The following is a 20,169-nucleotide window of genomic DNA, read 5'->3' as shown; positions in this document are numbered from 1 at the left end:
TTTGTACCTTGGAAAATCAGCGAGAGCATTCGGAATTTCCAAACACTAAGGACATTTTAGAGTGGCACGACAAGAACGCTCCCTATGCTTCTCTCCAACACTCCAACAGCGCCACTGAATGCATTTGAATGCACTCTTGTATTGGAATTATCGGGAGGTTAGAGTTCTTAAAGACACCAAACCCGCCTTTCAGGAAATCATCGCGAGTTATACTCTCAACGGTAACAATTCCCTCGATATTAACATCGCAACTTGGAATATACACTCGATACTCCATCGAAAAAGCTTATAGGCAACAATCTTGTTCGCCTACACACGGTTACCAACGGTAACGCGCAGTTTGCTTGGCCTCGAGAGTATGAGTGGAGCAGGGGGCCAAGGTGAATGAAGGGGGCAAGGGGGGTGGTTCGTTTTACTGCTCAACAAGCAATGTGTTGTGGTAGCGTTCCACATGGACTTTCTATGTGCACTCACACTATCATAGCATGCTGCCTATTTTAACTGCAGGCAGAAGATGCCTTCTATCGCTAGGTGCGCTAGTGTTCGCAAATGACAAGTGGAGCCACTTTCTGATCCGAAGTTCCACTCGTGTGATCAGTTTTATGGATTGGTTGCTTTTATGGATGTTCCGGATCTTCCGGAAAACCGTTTTCGTGGCCATCCGGATTTATTTTTCTGCGAAGACCCCACATGTATTCTTACATCACAGGTCAAAGTGTTTTCGAAAAACAGTATAGCTTTAAGATTAGTTTCATGAATTAACCACTCTTGTGGATGTTTTGAGTTAGTAATGTAGTAGTCAAATTGGCTAAAAGTCACAATAAAAAAAAGTTGTTCCAGATCTTTTGAAAGACTGTTTTCGTGGCCGTCGGAGTTTATGTTTATGTCACGACCCCAAATTCATTCCTATATCACAGTACCAAGTGTTTAAATGAACAATCCGTGGACCTCTAGGATCAGTTTCATGGATTGGCCACTTTTACGGATGTTCCTGATCTTCCGAAGGACCATTTCCATGACCATTGGGGTCCATGATGATATCAAAATCCAAAATTTATTCATATTTCAAAAGTGTTTTCGAAAAAATCGTGGAGCTCTAGGATCACTTTAACGAATGATCCGGATCTTCCGTATGACGTTTCCGTGGCCATCCATGTTTGTGCGAAGACCCCAAATGTATTCTTACATCACAGATGCTTTAGGATCAGTTCCATCAGTCGCCCAACACACAATTTGAGTTGATTAAATGCTGAATAAGCCATTTTTGAGTTGAAAAAGCATATTTTGTCTGTATAAGCTCTTATAGAGCATTGAATGTTGGAGACTACTTTTAAGGATGTTCCAGATCAAAGATAGTACTGAAAGACTGGTTCCGTAGCCATTGGGGTCTAGGTTTTTGTCACAACTCCAAATGTATTCTTATATCATTCCATATGTTTTCGAAAAAAAAAAACGGAGCTCTAGGTTTAGTTTCGTGAATTGACCACTTTTATGCAAGAAAATTGAAGCACCCCTCGAATCGTAAAAAAAATCCACGAACCGCTCATTAAACTCTGTCAAATTTATTAGGCGAATCAAAACAAATACAAACTTTTACAGATTCTAGTACGATAATGGGCTCCCAACTAACAATTTTCACAATGTAAACGCTTTACTCATTTCATTTATACAGTCTCAAGCTGTATTCAAACGCTATAAGATATGAGGAAACCTTTACTCAACCTCTATACAAGCAAATTTGGCGAACTTAGTCAGCTACTTATGGCTGTTGGAACAGTCGGGAGAAGCTCTTATTGCATATCCATTAACGCTTCTATACAGCTGTTATCCTGCTGTTTAGTTGTGTGTGAACTTGAAAGGCGCTTATTCAACCTTTTCCCGGTTGTCCAATAATCACTACACAGCTTTCTCTTGAAGCCGGGTTAAATACTGTTTACGGTTTTTTATGAAGGAATTTATTGAGTTTATTTTGCTGTGAATCAAATTAATCGAAATTATTTACAAATCATCACCAAATTATTTACCCTGCACCGGAACCTGGAATCGAACTCGAGACGACCTCATTGGCAAACCTTGACACTACCAACTGTGCTACGCCAACACTTTGAACTTGTGTAAACAAATCAACATTCCCTTCTACAACAAATTCACTGAGTAGAGGCTTTATAATAGTGCGAATGAATAACTTTTCTCGATTAGTTATAAAAGAGCAGAGTAAAAGCTGTAAAACTGCACGCGTCTAAAAATAAACCTAGTTGACTGTGAAAATGCTTCCGAAGTTGCTCTAACACAGTTTATAAGCTGAGTACAGGTTGTTTAGTTGTTGAAAAAGCACTTTTGATGTTTATGTTATTCAGCAAGAGTGGTTGGTTGTGTAGAAGCCATCAAATGAGTAACATATTCAGCTTTGTTTTGCAGCTACAAGTTGAAAGTTGATTAGTGTGTGTATAAAAGTGACATTAGCGTTCATTGGCTGATGTTATTCAGTGCGACTGACAAATTGAATAATGTTTGTGAGAAAGTTGAGTAAACGCTCTCCAAAACTATTTTGCTAGCTTTTGCTTGTAGCTGTATCTGCAGCTTCTTTTCAGCTACTTTACAGTACAACGCTGGAAAAGTTGGCTTACAAAGCTGAAAATGTTAGTTGGGCTACGCTTATAGATGTACTTGGGACCAATGGGCTAGTCAAGCAATGAGCCAACTGTAGAAGTGCATCTAGAACACTAAGTTGAGGGCTGACGTGCACAAACGCGAAGAAATCACCCGTGTATGAGCACTTTATGAACAGACACGGGGAGATAGTACCATGGATATAGATCGACTATAGTTTACAAGCCGTTTCTATTCCGTAGCTTTCGAACCTCTCGCAGATAATTTCGTAGCCTGATGATAGTGTAAGAGTTATTAGTTTAATACACATTTATCCAAGTATTCATATGATTTATTACCTGATGCTATCGCCTCCAATATTGTTTTCCATCGAAAGATTGAAGTAGTGGCTGGGTTTTATTCCACGTTTTGATCCCGAGTCATTTTGTTAGTCACTAGAAATAGCCCAGGTTGCTTGTTTATCCATTTGTATGCCTCTTTTCACACCTACTCGATAAAAGTCCAGTGGTTTCACAAAATCGCCATTTTTAATTCTGAAAAGTGACAAGTTTCAATGCAATGCATAAACATATCGTCATGGAACTCACTTACGATATCTCGAGAGATTTTCAAGGAAAAAAAAAAAACTTACTTGCCAAGTCTCAAAAAATGCAGCATTCAAGCTGTTTACCTTATGATAGGTCTTGTCCATCTAAACAACTTTACCGAAGACGGGAATCATCTATATGAGCAGGATCTGTAAAAAGCGTTATATAATGTGTATTTAAGATGACGCATCTTTTCGTTGTAGCACCATCTAGTGAGTAAATACTGTCATACACTATCCATAATTCTGCAGACCTTGTATTTTTGAATATCTTTGCAGAAGGAAGCAACATCCTATATCGTTGGGATCTCGTGATATATACATCTCTAACATCAAAATATGCCCCCCGAGAGATCCGTCCCTCCAAAAAATGTCGGATAATTTAAATAGAAAGTCCCATAGCAAATCATTTGACATTTCGTAAATCCATTGAAATTTAGTTAACATACGGCAATTTGAATTTGGGATCAAATGTCTTTACGACCGGTTTTTGTATGGGGTCGCGCGACTGTCCCTAGGGATGCTAGTGGTAACACAAACAGAGGTATAGGCGTAGCCAGAAGGGGTCAGGGGGGAGGAGGAGGAGGAGCAGTTGCCCCCCTTATTTTTTTCCTTTAGTTTGTTTTCCGTCGATCTTGTTTTCCGTGCTGAGCACCAATGCTACCGACGCTAGGGAGGCAGCTCCCACAACCTGGACCCTACCTATCGACCCATCAACTCATGAACTGGGGACCAACGGCTTTACTTCCCTTCCGGAGGAAGGAGTGATCAGAGATGTTATGCCTCAGAACATCCCGGCGGCGCCGACTGGGATTGAACCCAGGCCTGCTGGGGTGATAGATAATCAAGCTTACCTCTGCACCACCGGCGCCGCTATTTTTGCCCCCATTAAACTCTGAAAAAAAGGCTTTCGGTGAAATGGCGTTCGGTAAAATGGCATTCGGCCAAATTTTCCATACTAATTTTTTTTCACTCCTCCCTAACTCGAAACCTGGCTACGCCCTTGAGCAGAGGTGCTAACTATTAGCGTAGCTAAATGGTAAACTACGAGGTCCTGGATATTTTAGTAGGTTGGCTCCTCCTCCACTACTGATCGAGTTTCACGCCTCAAGACTCGTGCAGACTTTATTTCCCTTTTCGAATAACGACCTTTCACTATGTATAGATGTATAATCATATTCGTTTTGGGTTTGTCTACAACTACAACTTTTGACTTTTGCCAGGTAATTCGCTAGCAACGATGGCGAGTGATTTCCTTGCGCTCTCGATCGTTGATCCATTTTCCTTAAGCTCAATTTTACCCCATCATGGCCCCCTTTACACCACCTCCCGATGGCCTCCCAATACTGCTGTCAGCGGTATCTGGCTGTGAGTAGCGGAACTTCGTGGAGTGGTTGCTTGCTGTTTAGTGGGTGGTGAGCAGTGTTGGCACTCATATTTGAATCCTTTCCAGGCATTCATAACAATTAAATCGAAACACTAAATTCGCGACAATCTCAACAATCTTAGACAGACAGACACACCACTGGTTACAAACTTCAGAGATCCTTGCTTCAGTTTAGGGAACTTCTTTCAAGTTTTGGGAACTTCGTAAATTTTTCAGGTCGCTCAAGGATCTCGTTCAAGGAACTTTGCAGATGTTCAAGAATATTTGTAGATAATGGGGGTCTTTCCAAGTTTAAAGCTGTTCAGAGATCTTCGTAGAATTAAGAGAGAAGAAAAGAATATAGATTTTGGAATAAATTCAGGGAACTTACTTGTTCAATTAATACTGATTTTTCGAAGCATAAAATATGTGATGAAGCTGAGGAAAATTTGAAAAATATAAGGTAGTTTTGTACAGGGATAGGCTAAAAACTCAGAGTGATGCAACACATACTTGTGCTTCTTTCAAATACGGGAGTATTTGTAGGAGAAAGAGACAAATGAGAGAGAGATTTCATACCTGGGTGAGAGCAGTTGGACTACACGGGTCTTACTCGCGCATAACACAAACGAGTAGTGCACTATGTATTTTAATACACGGGAAGAAATCCAATTTCATTTTCAAGAATAAAAAATCATGAATAAAAAAGCGTTCCATGCCATAAATCATAACAATGATCGACAATTTTATGATGGAAATTCATGATTTCATAATGCAGCGGAATCATGACCGCTACAAGCGTTACACGTACATGGCAAACCGTGTTGATAAAATGCACTATACAGGTAGTACAAGTACTGATAGTCTAGTGGTTGAATTATGGGTTTAATGATCCCAATGTTCTTGGTTCGAATCCAGTCTGACGCTATGTTTAATTTTGTTTTGGTAAAAACTGAAAATTAAGTTCATGAATTTAGTTCATGGTTGCAACACGGATGATTCATGATTTCGGGAATCTTGACTGCGTTACGCAGAAATAGCTCATGATACCATGAATATTATTCATGGTGTATTTTCATAACATGAAAACACGCTATGTACATGAAATCATGAGTAATTTTTCTCGTTTTGGTGATTTGATTTGTTCCCGTGTAGGTGGAGACGTGATTTAGAGATTTACAGGAAAGACTTCACACTAATCCAGTCAGTAAGGTTTTACTGGGTTTTTGAATTGCGGAACTATTCGGAAAAAAATTTAAAAATCTGTGGAAAATTCAAAAATAAGAAAATTCATTCCGAACTTGTACATACTTAGTTCTGTTAACCCCATTTAATGATAGAAAATAAAATTTGTTGATTTCTTTGATTCCTTAAGGATAATGGGCATTTGAATTTTTACCGGCTTTTTGAGCAATTCAAAAACCCAGCAAAAATACTGACTCCTGTAAAATAATCTAAGTGTGTACGGACGATAGGCTGGGCACATTATATAGACACGCATGTAAAATATGTTGCGGTTGCTGTATGGTGTTAAATATTTAGTGTGTCAAAATACCGAATTATGTGTTTCTACTAATGTGGTCTTTTTATAAGGTCGATGTGTAATGCTCATTTAATTCTTGTTATGTAGTTAGTTAAGGTCCTTGCGGTAAATAAAATATCCGAGAACTTAAATCCATCTACCGAAGGCAAGATGGGAAGATGTCAAGCTGTAGTTTTGGATACAGAACAGCATCAGCAATTAAGTTAAAGGTTGTCAACGATTAAATTACAGCTTGTTTGACACAATTAACCTATAATGACTAGGCTATCTGAGGCCCCGCGGTTTACTTCACCTGCACACGTATCCGGTAGTGGCGGATTAATCAACTTTGATGTAATTCGTTTGTTCATCACAAAAAGTTAGAATGGGTGTCAACATTCCTAAATCGATTGGTTTTAAAATATTCTTATAAGGAAAATTTGAATTATAGGGTTTTATCATAATTTTCCATAAAAAGATCGACCTTGTTCTAGAAACATTTAGAGCTTTTGATGGCGCATATTTTTGCTGAAGACATCAAATTTCTATCTCTTATGGTTCATGAGTTATGATTATTTTAAACAAGCTGGTTAGGGTGGCCCCTAGAAAATCGACTTTCTTTAAATAGCTTTGTATGCGTTAATTGCTCGGAAAAACTTTGTTCTAAATAAATACTTTTAGAACTTTTGATGACGCATATTTTTGCTCATGCAACTTAGATGTTAACTCTTTTATTTGAAAATTTATAAGGGGCTGTTAATAAACTACGTAGACAAGTTTGTTTGATTCTTGACCCCCCCCCCTCCCCCTGCGTAGACAATTGTCCATACAAAATTTTAAAAATTTGTATGGGCCGTGGATAATTGTCAACCCTCCCCCCCCCCTAAAATGTCTGCGTAGTTTATGGACAGCCCCTAAATGTGTCCAAAATAACGTTTTACCAAGTATGAAGTGCCAAGAACGTATGAAAAGATATTCAAAGAAAACCTTTTTTTTGTGGCTACCCTAACCTGTTGTTTAAAAAAATCCTAACTCATGAACGATAAGAGATAGAAATATGGTGTCTTGAGCAAAAATATGCGGCATCAAAAGTTCTTAAAGTGTCTAGAACAAGGCCAATCTTTTTATGTTAGTGAAATAAGGGTGGTCCATAAAATTGGAGATGTGAAAAATCATTTATTTTTGTTTATTTTTTTAGATCGACCAATGTTCTAAAAAGCTGTAGAACAATCAATTTGAAGCGTCTTTGCTCAAAACATAAAATTTCTATCTCTTATGGTTTATGAGTTATGATCATTTTAAACAAGTAGGTTAGGGTGGCCCCTAGCAAATCTGCATACTTTAAATATCTTTTTATACGTTCATTTTTCGTAAAAACTTTGTTTTAAATACTTTTAGAACATTTCATGGCGCATAGTTTTGTTCTTTTTTTAGAAATTTTTTGGCTAGTTTTTACTGAAATGACTTTTTAAATTAAATTTATTGCGTTAAACAGAAAACGTTCTCGCAGATTTTTGATCAAAAATTGAGAAAAAAACGATTTTTCAAAAGGAATAAAATCGGATTGCTCCATTTACAAATATTCGCCTTTAACTTTCGAAGAAAATCGCCTTTAACTTTCTAATAACAAAATATAGCAACCTGGTTGGTCCAGCAAAAATATGCGTCATCAAAAGTTCTAAATATGTTCACAAATTTTTTTTTACGGGCAATGAACATATGAAAATATATTCAAATAAAACCGATTTTTTAGGGGCCTCGCTAACCTGTTTGTTTAAAATAATAATAACTCATGAACCATTAGAGATAGAATTTTGATGTCTTGACCAAAGTTGCTTCAAACTGAATGTTTTAAAACTTTTTACAACACCGTGTTGGTCTATCTCAAATAATAAAAAAGTTTATATTTTCAATTCACAAATTTTATGGACCACCCTAATTTTACTAACATGAAAAGATCGCCCAAATAATATGAAGAAAATTTCCTCAACACACTGTACACATACATACATACATACATTCATTTGTACAACATCACATTTAAGATAAGACATAATCAACAATAGTACGCCACAATACTCGGTTTGCGGCTGCCGCTCTCCATCCTCGGTCATGCCCAATGCTCGCTAAATCACGCTCTACCTGGTCCGCCCATCGTGCTCTCTGCGCTCCACGCCTTCTTGTGCCAACCGGATCAGTAGCGAACACCAACTTTGCAGGGTTGTTGTCCGGCATTCTTGCAACATGCCCTGCCCACCGCATCCTTCCGGCTTTGGCCACCTTCTGGATGCTGGATTCGCCGTAGAGTGCAGCGAGCTCGTGGTTCATTCTTCGCCGCCACTCACCGTTCTCCTGCACACCGCCGAAGATCGTCCTTAGCACACGTCGCTCGAAAACTCCGAGTGCTTGCAGGTCCTCCTCGAGCATAGTCCATGTCTCGTGTCCATAGAGGACCACCGGTCTGATTAGCGTTCTGTACATGGTACATTTGGTGCGGGGGTGAATCTTTTTAGACCGTAGTTTCTTCTGGACCCCGTAGTAGGCACGACTTCCACTGATGATGCGCCTTCGTATTTCACGACTCACATTGTTGTCAGCCGTCATTAAGGATCCAAGGTAAACGAATTCCTCACCCCAAATGTTCTTGCGATAATGTCCATGTCGTCTGCAAAGCACACAAATTGACCGGATTTCGTGAAAATCGTACCCCGGCTGTTAAGCCCGGCTCGTCGCATTACACCTTCTAGAGCGACGTTGAAGAGTAGGCATGAGAGTCCGTCACCTTGTCGCAGTCCCCGGCGAGATTCGAATGAACTGGATAGTTCACCCGAAACCCTTACGCAGTTTTGCACACCGTCCATCGTTGCTTTGATCAGTCTGATCAGCTTCCCAGGAAAGCCGTTCTCGTCCATGATTTTCCATAGATCTGTGCGGTCGATACTTTCGTATGCCGCCTTAAAGTCGATGAACAAATGATGCGTTGGGACCTGGTATTCACGGCATTTCTGGAGGATTTGCCGTGCGGTGAAGATCTGGTCCGTTGTCGATCGGCCGTCAATGAAGCCGGCTTGATAACTTCCCACGAACTCGGTCATTTTAGGTGATAGACGACGGCAGATGATCTGGGATAGCACTTTGTAGGCGGCATTCAAAATGGTGATCGCTCTGAAGTTCTCACATTCCAAATGGTCGCTTTTCTTGTGAATGGGGTAGATTACCCCCTCCTTCCACTCCTCCGGTAGTTGTTCTGTTTTCCAGATCCTGACTATCATCCGGTGCAGGCAGGTGGCCAACTTTTCTGGGCCCATCTTGATGAGTTCGGCTGCGATACCATCCTTACCGGCTGCTTTGTTGTTTTTGAGCTGCTGAATGGAGTCCTTAACTTCCCTCAGCGTGGGAGTTGGGTCAGTTCTGTCCTCTGCTGCACTGACGTAGCCGTTTCCTCCATTGCGCTGATCTCCCCCCGTCTCGATGAGTCTCATCGTCACCCACTGGTCACCCACCATAGCCGGTCGAACTCCGGACGAAGCTAGAACAGCACTACCGTTCATACTGGCGACAACGCTCTGATGAGACAACGAAACCCTACCCCAAGCTCCTCCCCTGATCCTATCCTTCGAAAATGTGCCCTTCTAACCTCGAGTAAGCCACGAGTAATCGGCCCAACTCCTACTAGACATAGAATTAAGTGAATTTTGTTACACACAGTGAACAATGAATTATCGGCTCCGTAAAGCTAACGCGATTGAGCCTTCCAAAGAAACGAACTAGATAAAAAAAAATTGCGCTGATCTCCCGTGCCTACGTTCTCCTCGCCATTCAGGTGCGCATCGAAGTGCTGCTTCCACCTTTCAATCACCTCACGTCCGTCCGTCAAGAGGCTCCCGTCCATATCCTTGCACATTTCGGCTCGCGGCACGAAGCCGTTGCGGGATGCGTTGAGCTTCTGGTAGAACTTCCGTGTTTCTTGGGAACGGCACAGCAGTTCCATTTCCTCGCACTCCGCTTCTTCCAGGTGGCGTTTTTTCTCCCGAAAGATGCGGGTCTGCTGTTTCCGCTTCTGTTTATACCGTTCCACGTTCTGTCGGGTTCCATGCTGCAGCATTACCGCCCGCGCTGCGTTCTTCTCCTCCAAAATCGCTCTGCACTCCTCGTCGAACCATTCATTTCGTCGACTTCTTTCCACGTACCCGATGGTGCTCTCGGCTGCGTCGGTGATGACTGCTTTTACTGTACTCCAGCAGTCCTCTAGAGGGGGCACATCAAGCTCGCCCTCCTCTGGCAACGCTGCCTCGAGATTCTGCGCATATGCTAAGGCGACATCCGGTTGCTTCAGTCGCTCTAGGTTGTACCGTGGCGGGCGTCGGTACCGTACATTGTTGATGACGGAAAGTTTTGGGCGCAGTTTGACCATCACCAGGTAGTGGTTGCTGGGGTCGTTGCCGTTGGTCTCGGTTCGTATTCCTCTGTTGCTGATTTTCCGTTGCAATGCTTTTTTTTACGGCTGGCTCGCAGGGCCTGACACCAACCCCCTAACTTTCCGGAGGACCAGGGTGCACAGTTGTGCTTAGAGTCCTTCACTGGCACTCGGACGTAGATCAGCCGCCCCTAACATGGGAACAGACGCTGTTGTGAGCCGCTCCTCCTGGAGAACAGAAGCTCAGGCTTGCCGAAGCAAACCCCCCCTTCCCTGTCAGCCTATGACCAAAGTTCCCACCGGGGTTGGTTACCCGATCTTCCCTAAGGTTGCTCACAGTTCCCGGCCGGTACCACGGGGAGGTAGGGATAGGAGTTGCTGGGAAGAGGCTAGTGATCTCAATGGGATCTGTATTGCGCATTACCCAGCATTAACACACTGTACACCTAAAACTAAATACGGCTTTGGGGCCATTGTGCAATGGCGGCAGCGTTGCCAGATATACCGATTTATCGGTATTTATACAGATTTTCAAACTTGATACCGGTATACACATAAGGTTTATCATAATACCGATTTTTGAGTTTTAATACCGATTTATACCAATTTTCATTAATAATCAAAATGATTACTGTCTGCCCGCACTGAATTGTCAGAGGAAACTATTGTGAAAGACTTTTATCGTTTTGAAAATTAAATTTTTTGAGCCTCTCTAAAAGAATGTCATCTTCAAAAATGCCGTATCAAATTTCCTCTCCGTTTTTGGTTACCAAGGAGTCGAGAAACAGATGATGGCTCATCCCGGTAATTTCTGGAAATCGGAAAATACTTTTATTCAGTGGAAAAATAGGTCCATAAAAACGTAAATTTTTGAACTTCCTGAAATTTCTTTAATCTTCCCTTTGAAGTTTCTTCCAACTTTCGACTTCCCTTGGAAGCTTCTTCTAGCTTCGTTCGAACGGTTCTTCCGTCTTCTCCCGTCAGTTTTGTCAACTTCCCCAGAACTTCTGGAATGCTTCCATAGTTTTATTGCTGTTCCATTAGCTTCAGCAAAACTTCCGGAACTTTTCAGAAGTTCTGAAACTGCAGAATAGTGCGGAGTTTTGGGTAGGTTCCGTTAAATTAAAGACAGTTTCATTAACTTCTACTCAAATTCGAGAACCCGGGAATCTCAGAAAAGCCCAGAGAACTACAATGAACTAGAGGAAACTGAAATATTTTGGAAAATTTAATGATTTTCATGATTTGTTTCAGGAGAATTGAGATAACTTCAGGAAAGCTCTGAGAACATCAGGACATTTAATTCAAGGAAATTTCTGAACCTATAAAGTTCCGAGAAACTCAGAGAATTTCCGGAAACTTCAGTAAAGTTCCGATAAGTCCATGAATATTTTGGAAACGTAAGGGAAGTTACATGAACATTAGAAAATTGTGAGATCATTTTAAGGGAAGTTCTGTGTTTTTTATCGGCAGTTTCGAGAACTTTAAAAAAAAAATATCGTGAAGATCAGAGAACTTTAATGCTGCTGTTCATTAATTTAAAAAATGAAAGCGCTAAAGAAGGTCCAGGGACTCTTAAAGAAGATAAGAGATTTTCCGGAAATTTTATAATAATCAGGGAAGTTTAGAGTACTTCGAGGATGATCAGAGAACCTCAAAACAGCCCCATTAACTTTAGGAAAATTGCAAGAACTTTCAAGGAGTTCCGAGGAATTATGGGATAATCTGAAGTGCAATTCAGGAATGTTCCGAAAACTTCAGGGACAGTGTGGGGTTTTCAGGGATGTTTTATGAATATGAAAATTGCTGGATCAATAGAGCATGTGAGGAACTTCAGGAAATATTCATCCCCTAGAAATCTATTTCTTCCAAATATTTTCCATCTTCTCCTTGAAGTATCTTTCGACTGTTCCGTTAGCCCTCTGGTGTTCAACTTTTTCCAGAAGTTTCTTCCAATCTATCTTAGGAAGTTTCTCTCAGTGTATCCTGGAAGTTTCTTCCGTCTTCTCCTGGAAATTTAATTAAAGTTCTACCGGATGTATCTATCGAGTTCTCCCAGAAGTTTCTTTCGTCTTCCTCTGGAAGTTTCTCCATATTTAAGTCACTCTCCGCAGGTTTTTTCCGAAATATTGGAAGGTTTTTCCGAACTTCTCCTGACTTCCCCTGGAAATGGCTACTCCGGGAATGACTTCCGATTTCTAAACTTTTCTGGCTTCTGGATTTTTCCGAAAGTTTCTAAAAAATATTTCGCAATTTTTCTGTTGGATGTTTTTCCGACATATCTTAGTACTTCCTTCAAACTTCCTCCACAAGACCTTCCTTATTCTTCCTCTGGAAGTTTTGTCGGTACCATTAAGAGACTAATTCAAATATTTCCCAGAAATTTCTTCCGACTTACATAGAAAGTACATCATTCGATTTTAGCCCAAGAGTTTGGAAAAATGTAAAATTAATTAAAATAGTGAATAACGATGAATACCGATTTTTTAATTATTTGATAAAGCCCGATTCAAAGTAAATTTGAACGCATTCAAGTGATCATAACTCAAGAATTAAACAACATACACGGTATATCAAAACGTCAAACTAAAGGGTATTTATTCAGCTTTCAAACGATATATAACAAGTTATTACATTTCACCGTTTCGAACGAACTGTCGCACTTTACTTGTGATCGATGCCATCATGATCTGCACAGTCGCTGGTGGCACTGTACCGGCGAACTTATTCCACTTTAAACGCATTTGTTGTGCATTTGTCACTTCTTTGCCGCATCCTCGAAGTTTTCGCTTGACAATTGCCCAATATTTTTCGATCGGTCTGAATTCAGGGCAATTCGGAGGATTAATCTCTTTGGCGACGAAATTAACATTGTTTGCAGCATACCATTCTAGTACCTCCTTAGAGTAGTGGCAGCTGCCTAGATCCGGCCAAAACATAACGTTGGTCTTGTGTTGCCGAATGAAGGGTAAAATCCGCTTTTTCATGTCGTGACCTTTTTCCCCATAAATTTCTATTACATTTACTGATAAGATTTGAAATTCATCAAGAAATGGCTAAGCTATAATGTTATTGCAAATTTGCCGTTACACGTGTTTCGGAGGCTTCGTACTCCGCGTTAAGTTGTTTACCCATAGTGTTCGGAGCGGTATTCACATTACAATCTATATTACGTAATATAGCCTATTTTATATCACGTAATATAAGCTGTAGTGTGAACGAGGTAATAACCAATGATTAAGTTATTTTGTAAAGGGGAAATGGATGTAATGTCGCCCTAAATGCCTCTAACTTGGGCCCATACATAAATTCAGCAACCAACTAAAATTTTCAATAGCGACCAAAATATCCATTAGTACCGTCCCAATGACGCGTTCATCTAGATGAAATTGATAAATAGTAGATTTTTAGCGATGGTCCCAATCTTAGATCCATAGACCAACATTAGAGCCATTTCCCCTATTATTTCCAAAAAATTTGAGGTTGTGTTTATTGTTGTTTTTAAGACTTTTAAAAATGATTCACACAGTCATCTTATTATCCGATGATAAGTGCTTCTTTTTTCTTAGCACTGACAAAATTTTTGTTGAAAAATTCACCTATTCCCAAGCCAGTCTCAACGAATTCTAGCTATCCACAATTCACATTTAATAATTATGTTCCTGGTTGTTGCTTCAGATTCCGCACCGCATCCGACCAGATTTGTAGAATGTCAGCTAAACCCGTCTAATCACTATGTTTTACCTTTATATCAGCGCGTTTCCCCCACACGAACCTTTCCCTCTAGTGTTTCCCCTTCCACACACACACAGACACACACACCCAAAAACAAACGGAAAAAAACTCCCACCCTGGCTGCCCACGTATGATGGAAAATCGTAATGGCCGTGATCGGAACAACAACGACGTAGCAGTCCTCCCGAACGGTGTAATTCTGCGTAAACTGAAAAGCAAACATCCGTCCGAGTGCCTTCTGTGCTGGAAGGAAGCCCGCATCCCCAAGTGTCTTTGTCCCAGCTGTTCGAAACAGTACTGCTTTCAGTGTATCAAAAAGTGGCTAACCGATAGTAAAACCAAAACCAGTGAATGTCCCAACTGTAAGTGTAAGCTTCCGATTGACGAGCTGGTCCGCTGCGCGGCGGATCTGGTCGATACTAAGAACGACGACCTCGACGGTAATGTTACAGAAGGTGCAAAGCAGCAGCAACAGCAGAGGCGAAGAAACGGCATCGAGTCGGGTTCGATCAAGCTGGTCGTGAAAGTGATCGAGAATGATAGTGTCAAAGAGCGGCTGACGAACGGGAATGCTGCTGCAGCTGCTGAACCGATGGTTAATGGTTCCGCGCCGGCTAAGATGCTCGCCGTCAATGGGCGTCAGGGGAAGAAATCGAAGGAAGCCAACAGGAAGCAACGGCAAGAGCAACAACAACAACAATCGAATCACAGCGAAACGAATGGAAAGGTGAGTGAGACAGAGAAGAAGGAACCCAGCAGACTGTGCAATGGGTTACTGCACAAGGAGGAAGAGAATGGTCAAGACGTTCCGGTGAACGGAATTGACGGAAGTGATTCCACAAATAAGAATGCTAACGGAACGCAACGCAGAAATGGCTTCAAGAAGCCACCACAACCGAACTCCGCTGAATCGGCTGTACCCGAACCGGTAGTACAGAACGATGTCACGCCTAAGGAAACTGCCGTAGAGAATGGGTACTCGTGTCAGCAGGAGCAGAATGGCGAACAGAACAGCGATCGACTCTCGTGTTCGCTACATTCACTGCCACTGATATTTTTCTGTTTGTCCTGTAACATTTGCATCTGCGAAACCTGTGCCCTTCATGACGATTCCCATGCGGAACACATCTTCAAGAAAGTGACGACCATCTACGAAACGAAACTCGAAGCCGTCAAACTAGAATTCACCCACGTAACGACTTACTTGGATGAGATTGGAAAGGTAATCGAAGGTGTTGAACGTAACATCGATTTGATAAAGGCATCGAAAGCGTTTAAGCTCCAGGAGCTTAGCCGATTGCTACACTCGGAAGCGGAATGCATTGAACGCCAGATCAATCGAAAACTGTCAACACTGCAAGATCAGAAGGATGCCGTAGCGAATGAGGTCAATCGGGTACAGTCGGCCTATAAAAAGTTGGAAAAGGAGCTGATCGCTTGCCCGAAACAGGATCTGCTCGTAAAGGATAGTGATTTCGTCAGAAGATGTAGCCAGCTGATTGAGAAACCTATCGAAAGCTTCGTGCACCAACCGGTGGCAGCTGATTTGGAATGGTAATGATGTGCTATTGAAGGATTGATTTTGTTCTCGAATGTAACGATGGTTCTTGTTGCAGTGATTTCATTCCGGAGTTCCGCTCGGAAATCTTCATTGTGAAGGATTATCAGGCGATCGAACCGATCGAAGAATGCCGTACCTCAGATGTGCTGAACGACGTAGTAGGCTTCGGCTGGCGATTACATGCGTGGAAAAGTGATCACCTGTCGGTTACTTTGATGATGACGGAAGGCGTCAGTGGAAGGTTTGAAACGGATGACATAACATAGGTTGAAACGCAGACTACTAGATGTTGGTATCTTGTCTATCCCTCTAGATACGAGTATTGCATCGAGTTGCTGCATGACACGGATCCGTCCAAATCGATCAAGCTGACCCACATCGATCAATTCGAGCTGCACCGATCGGGACCCGTGCACGATTTGATCGAAAACGAACGGCTATTGGAGCAGGGATTTATCAGTGAATCTAACGATACGTTGCAGATCAAATTCTCCGTGAGACCCCCGACAATCGTAACGAAAAGCCGCTACCAGCAAGAATACATCGACCAATCCCGGAAGGACAATATCAAGTGAGTAAATATTTGCTGTTTTACCTTTTATGGGCCAGATTGGGGGGAAGTTGTAAACAATTAAGTCATCCGACTCAGGGGCAAAATCTAGGTTAACTTCCACGCTTCGGTTACGATTGTAATCAATCATTTTACAAAGCGCGTTATATCACACACCTCCGAACGAGCGTCACGGCAGGGCTGAATTTTGGGTAGGCAAATGCTCTCTTTACGAAAGCGTGCCTGTGGTATTGAATCTCACAAGATTGTAAATATATTTCACGGTCACGTCAGAGAAACTGCTGTTGGTGGTTTAACCTGCTACTTGGATGGTTGAATGGCTGTCCGATTGATCAGTATATGGGACCGGTCTCACCTCTCTGCAGTGATAAAGTGATTACATGGCCACTTGATTCGATGGCAGCTAGTTGTTAACGAAGCCGTGGTTCAGATTTCTTTAAAATTCTTCGGAGTAGTTAAAAAAAAACTACCTTTCAAACCTCGGATCAGGCTTGCAAACAGAATAAACGAAAAAAAAACAAGCACACCGTCAAATTTTACTCAACATCGAATCGTGCTTTCAAAACCAGTAGCCTGCTTTGTTAAATGAGCAAAATAAACACCCCAATCGCACACTAGATCACGCTCGTCCGCCCATCGAGCAGCCATTTTTTTTTTCTTTTTCGTTCACCCATCTAATCGAGCACGAACGTGCGAATTTTTTTTTTCCTTTCGCATTTCACCCACTGCGGTTGGTTTTCGGGCGACTTTTGAACCCGCTAAATTGATCGAAAAACAAAATGCACTCCTCGTCGGTCAGAGCAGCAGCGGTCAGCGTTTAAGTGTTTTGGCGACTCGATGGCGCACATTTTGGCTGATGCCGTTCAATGAAGTGTGTCAGAGTGCAACACTTCGCTCCATCCTCTGGCTCCTCTAGTTCGCAGTGGATTAGCATTAGCATTCCTTTCTCCCGATCAAAAAAAAAATCCACTTATTTCCATCGTACCTACTTAATTTTGCACCACCGACCGACCGGTGAACCGGTTCTACTCCCAGAGTGAGATCAGCGATTGAATACAAAAAAAAAATATTTATTTGAGAAAAGCACTGGAATGGTGCTTTACCAGCACGTAGCTAATTGATTTGATTGGCATTGTACTTCAAGTTTGTCAGTTTCCTTGAAAGTGTCATAACTTTACAGCACTTGTTATGCAGTCGCTGTAATTTGTCGCTTGACAGGATATGTATAAAACAGTGAGTTATGCGATCGATCATTCTTGATATCGATCAGCGGGTTTTGTTGGTTTTCGGGGGCCTCTGTCTGAAGGAGTTGTAAATGTTTTCGACGTGAGTCATTCCATTTTATGATTGTTGTTTTTACCCGGTTTGCCTTTTGTCACAAGTTAATCATTCGTATTTCAAGCCGTAGTGATCGATTCTGCGATTTCCGCGCTAAAATGAAAGACATTTTGTGTCAAAAATTACAGCATTAGAAAAAAAAAATCAGTTGAAAATTATTCGTATATTCAATACACAAGGTAGAGTTTTTGATCTAATTTCCGTCCTATTAAGCACAACCCGCTCTTTAGCTCTCTTTTCTGAAGATGACTTGTAAATTTATTCACTTTTCCTTGGATTTGATAAAGAGTCACACATTGTTGATATTGTTTAAAATCTAATGCTGCTTCTTGATTCTAAATTCGTTCTACGAATTTCATTTTCGTCCTAACGCATTGGAACGCCATTAGATTTTCTTCGTCATACGGATTATCGTGGAAAAAAGGGATTCGCTAGGAGCGCTTCTTTTGTTTTGAGAACAATGAGCGTAAATATTCATACAATGCGCTCTAATAGGATTTATGCTGTAGGTAATGAACTAAGGCATCGGAACAAACCTATTATTGATTTGTGCACGGTGAAATCATTGATATTATTGATCTTTTCTGATTTCCGTTATAATGGGCGATTACGACGAAGTAGCGCTCTACCCTTATGCCTTTCATTTCATGTTACACCATAAAGACATTCTATCATAAATGACTTCTAATTTGCTTTACCTTTCCATACCCAATACCTTGATGTCATTGGATTCACTTCGCCGTACGGATCTAGGCAGGAAAAAATGATTCGCTAGGCGCTTCTTTTGTTTTCGAGAAGCATCATCAAAAACATCTGATAGATATTTTAGAACTAAGCTATCGTACCAAGCGTGATTCATTCACATCGAAATCATTGATATTTTTTATGTTTCTGCTAGATAATACGGAAATAGGCGCTAATGCCGAAATAGTGCTGTACCCTTTTCAAACTTAACGGCATCGATGGTTAAGTGTAGAGTCTTCCAATGCTGGTTGTGTTGCAACAGTGTTGCAAAATCTCGATCATACACGGTGATATTGACAAATAAGCTTTAGTCACTCATTCTAGCTAAAAGTCATCTTCAAAGGAAACCATGTCAATTGTCAGAGATATTCCTGTCAGTGACGATTCGTAACGATATGAAATGAATTAAGCAAAATAATTTCATGGAGCCGTTAAAGAGAACGAGCATCAATGTCATTAACTGTCTGGATAGTAATAATGTGATATAGAATGTTCGAAATTACACTATTTTTATAGAAACTGCCTAATTTAAATAGGTCAGTTCGCATTGGTCCATTTTAATAGATCAATTTCAACTGCTCAACTTGATTTGTTTAATTAATTGGCCGATTTAAATTGTTCAATTTGAATTGGTTACTTTGAGTTGACCAGTTTGAATTGGTCAATTTGAGTTGGTCAATTTGAGTTGGTCAATTTGAGTTGGTCAATTTGAATTGGTCTATTTGAATTGGTCAATTTGAATTGGTCAATTTGAATTAGTTAATTTGAATTGGTCAATTTGAATTGGTCAATTTGAATTGGTCAATTTGAATTGGTCAAAATGAATTGGTCAATTTGAATTGGTCAATTTGAATTGGTCAATTTGAATTGGTCAATTTGAATTGGTCAATATGAATTGGTCAATTGGAATTGGTCAATTTGAATTGGTCAATTTTAATTGGTCAATTTGAATTGGTCCATTTGAATTGGTCAATTTGAATTGGTCAATTTGAATTAGTTAATTTGAATTGGTCAATTTGAATTGGTCAATTTGAATTGGTTAATTTGAATTGGTCAATTTGAATTAGTTAATTTTTTTTTTCCTTTGGTTTGTTTTTTCCGTCGATCCTGTTTTCCGTGCTGAGCACCAATGCTACCGACGTGCCAGGAAGGCAACTCCCACACCTGGACCCTACCTATCGACCCATCAACTCATCAACCGGGGACCAACGGCTTTACTTCCCATCCGAAGGAAGGCGTGATCAGAGATGTTATGCCTCAGAACATCCCGACGGCGCCGACTGGGATTGAACCCAGGCCTGCTGGGGTGAGAGTTTATCACGCTTACCACTACACCACCGGCGCCGTTAATTAGTTAATTTGAATTGGTCAATTTGAATTGGTCAATTTGAATTGGTCAATTTGAATTGGTCAATTTGAACTGGTCTATTTGAATTGATCAATTTGAATTGCTCAATTTGATTTGGTCAATTTGAATTGGCCAATTGGAATTGGTCAATTTGAATTGGTCAATTTGAATTCGTCAATTTAAATTGGTTAATTTGAGTTGGTTAATTTGAGTTGGTCAATTTGAATTGGTCGATTTGAATTGGTCAATTTGAAATGGTCAATTTGAATTGGTCAATTTGAATTGGTCAATTTGAACTGGTCCATTTGAATGGGTCAATTTGAATTCGTCAATTTGAATTCGTCAATTTGAATTCGTCAATTTAAATTGGT

General features: G+C 40.8%; 1 protein-coding gene across 1 annotated transcript in view; it reads left to right on the top strand.

Annotated features, from left to right (window-relative positions):
* LOC135716596 (uncharacterized) overlaps positions 1-20,169 on the top strand; it is an 82,352-nt gene that overhangs the window by 3,190 nt on the left and 58,993 nt on the right. The window contains exons 2-4 of the mRNA XM_065238994.1: positions 14,257-15,790; positions 15,853-16,038; positions 16,111-16,368. Of these exons, the coding sequence (XP_065095066.1) occupies positions 14,367-15,790; positions 15,853-16,038; positions 16,111-16,368 (1,868 nt within the window). The 5' untranslated portion in view covers positions 14,257-14,366. The remainder of the gene's footprint in view (positions 1-14,256; positions 15,791-15,852; positions 16,039-16,110; positions 16,369-20,169) is intronic.

This window comes from Ochlerotatus camptorhynchus, unplaced genomic scaffold, assembly GCF_037179485.1.
Source record: "Ochlerotatus camptorhynchus isolate MF236.1 unplaced genomic scaffold, CSIRO-AGI_Acam_v1.1 ptg000046l, whole genome shotgun sequence".
In the NCBI taxonomy this organism is placed as follows: domain Eukaryota; kingdom Metazoa; phylum Arthropoda; class Insecta; order Diptera; family Culicidae; genus Ochlerotatus; species Ochlerotatus camptorhynchus.
Note: the sequence above shows the minus strand (reverse complement) of the source record. Positions and strands in the feature narration are given on the sequence as shown.